The following is a 6155-nucleotide window of genomic DNA, read 5'->3' on the forward strand; positions in this document are numbered from 1 at the left end:
AAAATAACACAATAAAATACAATTCTCACGACGTTTCGGCCACAACGCAAGCAGCCGTCCTCAGGTGAAGAACAGGTCTGTCGGAAAGACGCTGTCTCATTATGTTTTATTTTTATTATTTCCCTTCTACGTGACTTTACCGAAAGAACCAAGACGATGAATCCCTGCAGTCACGAAAGCTTTAAAAGGCATTATATGTTTAGTTATAAAAATAACAATAAACAGATGAGCCGACAGACGCTGATGAACAGACACAGGTAGACGGACACAGGTGGGTAGAAATAGGTAGAGAGATACAGGTGAGAAGACAGGTAGACAGAGACACAGGTGAGAAGACACGTCGACAGAGACACGGGTACACCACAAACAGGTGAACAAACAAAGGTGGGCAGGCACACATTAGCAGGTACAGTATTCACAAACGTGTAAACGTAGGCATATCAGAATCTTTCTTTTGAGATTGTAAGAATCCGATGAGCTATGAATTTTTTTTTCACAGATATCAGATGGGTATATACAGGTGAGATATACAGGTAACACGACGAAGGTGATAAATGTGTAGAGAGAGACACGTACAGCTGAGAATACACCGGTGAACAGGAATGACTGAGCAGACACTCACAGGTAGGTACATGAATGACATAGGTAGGCAAACAGAGGTTGAGTTTTTCCTCGGCAGACGTCGATCTTAGCAATCTGCACAGGAGCGCCGACTAAGGTAGGCAAGTCATTATGACCGCAGATTCGCTCCCATTCATCTCGTGCCCTACCCGGCCACGTACAAAGTTAGACATTACACTCATTCCGTACAGGTAGGCAACACACAAGTTCGCCTCCCTCTTCCCTTACCCGTCTCGTACCTCGCCCGCTCATCCAACTTTGACCACACAGGTAGGAACACACCGGTTCGCTCTCATCTCACACCTAGCTATGCATCTCACACCGCTCGCAACTCATACCCACTCACCCCCAAGAGGTAGACATCCATTTTGATCAAACGCTCCCCCCTTTAAAAAAAAAAAAACACTCTCTCATCCCGCCGGTGTGTCTACCCTACAGGTAAACACTCGGACCGCACAGTTCGACAACACGCACACACACACACAAGTCCACCTCCCTCTCCCCGTACCTCTCTCTCTCGTACCCCGCCTGGAGCATGGTCGCATTGTATCTCTGCGCCGCGGTGCCGTATCCACCGCACAGGGGGGTCGAACTGGGGCTCGCCAAGCCTAGGGCTGCTACTCCGCTCGAGGAGCAACTCTGCCAGGACCCGGGGCTGTTTCCTCCTCCTCCACCTCCTCCACCACCTCCACCTCCTTCTCCAGAGTCCGACCGCTCGCCCGCCGAGAGATGGTGGCACTCCCCGCCGCTCTTCTCCATGTGTCCGGTATCAGTGGAGGAGAGGCGGGGAGTGAGGGGGATGGGACGAGGGGAGTGAGTGGACGGGAGGGATGGAGAGGGAGGAGGGATGGGAGAGGGGATGGGGTGGATAGAAGGGAGCGAGGGGATGGGAGTTATGGATAGAAGGGACGGCAGGGAGCGAGTGATGAGAGGGAGGAGTGGAGTTGTGGGGGGAGGGGGTGGACGCGAGCGAGGGATGAGAGGGAGGGGGGATGTTGTGGGTGGAGGGGGTGGACGCGAGCGAGGGATGAGAGGGAGGGGTGGAGTTGTGGGGGGAGGGGTGGACGAGAGGGAGGGGGGAGTTGTGGGTGGAGGGGGTGGACGCGAGCGAGGGATGAGAGGGAGGGGGGAGTTGTGGGTGGAGGGGGTGGACGCGAGCGAGGGATGAGAGTGAGAGGTGGAGTTGTGGGGGGAGGGGTGGACGCGAGCGAGGGATGAGAGGGAATGGGGAGTTGTGGGTGGAGGGGGTGGACGCGAGCGAGGGATGAGAGGGAGGGGGAAGTTGTGGGGGGAGGGGGTGGACGCGAGCGAGGGATGAGAGTGAGAGGTGGAGTTGTGGGTGGAGGGGTGGACGCGAGCGAGGGATGAAAGGGAGGGGGAGTTGTGGGGGGAGGGGGTGGACGCGAGCGAGGGATGAGAGGGAGGGAAGGAGTTGTGGGTGGAGGGGGTGGACGCGAGCGAGGGATGAGAGTGAGAGGTGGAGTTGTGGGTGGAGGGGTTGGACGCGAGCGAGGGATGAAAGGGAGGGGGAGTTGTGGGGGTGGACGCGAGCGAGGGATGAGAGGGAGGGGGGAGTTGTGGGGGTGGACGCGAGCGAGGGATGAGAGGGAGGGGGGGAGTTGTGGGGGTGGACGCGAGCGAGGGATGAGAGGGAGGGGTGGAGTTGTGGAAGGAGGGGTGGACGGGAGCGAGGGATGAGAGGGAGGGGGAGAGTTGTGGGGGTGGACGCGAGCGAGGGATGAGAGGGTTTGATGGGATGGCAGGCAGCTAGGGATGCGAGGAATGTGAGGCGGGAGTGAGAGTTGGGAGGGATGAGAGAGAGTTATGGATGGGAGGGATGAGAGTTGGGTATGCTAGAGGAGGGAGGGAGGGATGAGAGAGAGAGAGTTATGGATGGGAGGGATGAGAGTCGTGTGGGGTGTGGCTAAGATGAGAGTAGTAGCGGGTGTGCGTGTTCGTCTTTGCCTATGTATTTGCGTCCGTGTGAGAGATTATACGTATTAAAGTTTGTCTGTGTGTGTGCGTTTATGTCCCTGTGTACATGAATGAGTCTAAGTGTGTGTGTGTCCCTGTGTATATGAATGAGTCTAAGTGTGTGTGTGTGTGTCCGTGAGTCGCTCTCCGTGTGTGTGTGCCTCTCTCTCCAAGCGTTGTGTAGATCTGCTGTGCGTCCCGACGCGCATGGCTGCGTGGTCACCTGTGCTCGTCTCTGTGCGCGTGTCTGTGTTGAACAAGCAAGGGGGTAGCTCTGGGTGGGGGGGGGGGGTGACAGGTACCCCAGTCGCTACGAAGACCCCTGTGAGTGGCACCCGAGGGGCAACCTCGGAGACTGCGGAGTCGAGATGCGGAGCGCACATGGCGTGGTGTGTGTGGGGGGGGAAGGGTGGTTGATGATGGGTGGTGGTGGTGGTGGTGATGATGAGCGTGGGGAGGGCGGGTAAAGCTGTTAGCTGTTGATGCTGGGATCCGCATGGCTCCATCGACACCGACTGCTGCTGCTCACCCGACCACAAAACGCTCCTCACTCGCCTCACCCAAACCTCGCCTATTCCTCGCCCACCTCCCACACGCTTCTAACTCACCAGAATCCTCAAGCACACACGGCCAACATAGACTGTGTCACCCCTTCTAATCCTCACCCACACATCCCTTCCACCCTCGACTCACCCACAACCTCTACTCACCCGTAACTCACCGACAATCTCTCCTCTCTCCTCACCCACACCTCACCCACACCTCACCCACACCCTCTCCTCACCCACACCTCACCCACACCTCACCCACACCATCTTCCTCTCATCCTCACCCAACGCGCACCCTCTACCCAGCCACCACACACCGGCACCTCAACCGCACCGCACCGCACCACCCCCTTGCTCACCCACAACCGCTTTACACCTCACCAACACCCATACCCCCCTCCCCCTGCCCCCCCCCCTCTCCCTCCCCTGTCCTCCCTCTCCCTGCCCCCCCCCTCTCCCTCCCCCTGTCCTCCCTCTCCCTGCCCCCCTCCCTCCCCCTGCCCCCTCCCTCCCCCTGCCCCCCCTCCATCCCTCCCCCTGCCCCCTCCCTTCCCCTGCCCCCCCCCTATGCCCTCCTCCCTCCCCCTCACCCTGCCTCCATCTGCCCCCCCCCTCTGTCCCCATCCCTTCCCCTGCCCCCCTCCCTCCCCCTACCCCCCTCCCTCCCCCTGCCCCCCCCCCCTCTGGCCCCCTCCCTCCCCCTGCCCCCTCCCTCTGCCCTCCTCCCTCTCCCTGCCCCCCTTTCTCCCCCTGTCCCCCTCCTCCTGCCCCCCATCCCTCTACCCCCCTCCCTCCCTCCCTCTGCCCCCCCTCACCCTCTCTCCCAGGTAACGCGTTGTCCTGCCGTGTCTCCTCCTGTAAACAGCTGCCACCGGTACAGTCCCCGCTAGAAGACAAAGGTCCCCCGTGTAGCCTTGGCAGGCTGTCGGGGCAAGTGGCTGTTGGCGAGCAGCACCTGTGAAGGCCGGCACAAGAGGGTAGTTGGCCAGCACCGGCTTTGTCTCCCGAGTGACGATGTTTATACGTCGCACCGGGTACTCATTTGACGCTGAGTAGACCTCGGGGTGGCCCAGTGCACACCCGAAACTCGTACACACGGGGGGGGGGGGTTGTTTGACCATACTTCACCACGTTGGTCAGTGGGAGCTGGTGAAGAGTTGAGCGGAAGGTCAGGAGCGGTTCAGATACTATCACTGCGCCACTGATGTTAGCTGTGGCGGGTGGGAATTGAACTCAGGTGGCCGGGTTCAGTGCGCCAAAAACCACTGTGCCACCACTCCACCTTCTGATGATTACGCAGATAGATTGCGGGGATGTTGAAAGTGATGGACATAGTGACACAGTGATGATGATGATGATGATAACGACAGGTCGATGATGACACGGTGATGATGGTCCGGTGATGATGAAGACACGATCATTATGATACGGTGGTGAGGTTGACACGGTGATGATGATGGCCACAAGGTGATGATGACACAGTGATGATAGTGATAGGGTGGTGGTGACACGATGATGATAACGATTAGGGCTGAACGATTGATCGATTTCAAATCGAAATCGAAATTTTAAACAATGCGATTAGCAAATCGCAGAGGCTGCGATTTTTTGCGATTTGAAAAGTCCTATTACCTTCTTATTAGAATTGTTATATTGTTTTATTATAACTTAATTTATTTAACTTAGCGATTGTTCTATTATTTGATTGTTCTATTTCAATTGAAATATTTAAATAAATACATGTTGGAAGCAATTCATATATTTTAAGTTCTCATCCTTGCATACGAATATATAGAGCAGTTCATATTTAGATGGTATCATGTGGTAATGCGCCATCACATGTTTTAAATTATTACACATTGACTATTTAACTACAGCTTGGCTTAATTTTTTATCGCAAATCAAATCGCAATATCTGTCAGAAAAATCTCAATGAGATATTTCCCCCAAATCGTTGAGCCCTAACAACGATGGTGGTGATGCTGAATGTTGATGACGGTGGTTGAGTCCATGTTCGCAGCGCCCTCTACAGGCGCTGGTGCCACGTCTCACGCGAAGCCCCGTAAACTCAACACATCGTATTCTTGGGTCTTCAGTAAAGCCACAGCGATAGATCAAATAATACAAAATAATATCACGACGTTTCGATCGCAACACAAGCAATAGTCACCTGATGACGATTGCTTGTGTTGCGATGGAAACGTCGTGATATTGTTATTCTAATTTTAATTTGCTCTATCTACGTGGCTTTCCCGAAAGACCCAAGAATATGAATTCCTGCAGTCACGAAAGCTTTAAGTCAAGATTTGTTTTTCCAAGAAAAGCCTCACTTAGTCTCGTAACTCTTTTTTAAGAGATTCCTGCCAAGATTCCGAAGGAGGGCGCGACGTTACTCGAGTAATCTACACATTTCTAATGTTTTGGCCAATATCGGTTACACTTACAGTAAAGTTTTGTGTTGGTCTATGGTAGTAAAGAACCCGGAGGAAACCCACATAGGAGGTGCGACGTTTTCCGTGTATAACACCAACCGACTAATTCGCGATGTAATTTTTTTGTCCAATTTGGACCATAACGCCACCACAAAAATAGCCAACTCTTGCGAATGACGTCACGAGATCATTTACCTTCCACTGCGAGTGAAGTAGACGGCGCGTGTTAGTATTTGTGTTATGGTTGAGACGCACTTACGCAGTATTGACCAGGGCGGCCGCTGAATCCGAACCACGAGCCTCTGTGACCAGTGACGAGCGGGCTACCGTGAGGTCGCACGCCACCGCCCGCACCAAACACGCTGCCCTTTTTGTCAATCCCCTGCAGGATGGAGGCCTCCCTGAGCCGTCCACGTGCGTGGGGGTTATTCGGCCATAAATCCAAGCGCTTGTCGGTATGGGTTGAAGGCAGGGAACCCTATAGACGTGGGCGGCAAGCCCTACCATGCCAACCTGTCTGTGTGTGGTTGTTGCCCATCCAAGGTGCCACCCAGGCTCAAACCTGCTTAGCTTCAGAGCT

At 54.9% G+C, this 6155-nt stretch overlaps 1 protein-coding gene across 5 annotated transcripts in view; it reads right to left on the reverse strand.

Moving 5' to 3' along the window:
• Nucleotides 1-1523, reverse strand: part of LOC133351571 (inosine-5'-monophosphate dehydrogenase 1-like) — a 37246-nt gene extending 35723 nt beyond the window's left edge. For 2 of the 5 annotated variants that reach the window (XM_061566875.1, XM_061566873.1), the window contains exon 1: nucleotides 1130-1520. In XM_061566875.1, coding sequence (XP_061422859.1) covers nucleotides 1130-1380 — 251 coding nt within the window. In that variant the 5' untranslated portion in view covers nucleotides 1381-1520. Of the gene's footprint in view, nucleotides 1-1129 lie in introns of all 5 variants that reach the window. The other 3 variants (XM_061566874.1, XM_061566876.1, XM_061566877.1) reach the window with 3 other exon arrangements.
• Nucleotides 1524-6155: the final 4632 nt, after the last annotated feature.

The sequence above is a fragment of the Lethenteron reissneri genome, chromosome 38, assembly GCF_015708825.2.
Source record: "Lethenteron reissneri isolate LAM-NWPU_2019-01 chromosome 38, ASM1570882v1, whole genome shotgun sequence".
In the NCBI taxonomy this organism is placed as follows: domain Eukaryota; kingdom Metazoa; phylum Chordata; class Hyperoartia; order Petromyzontiformes; family Petromyzontidae; genus Lethenteron; species Lethenteron reissneri.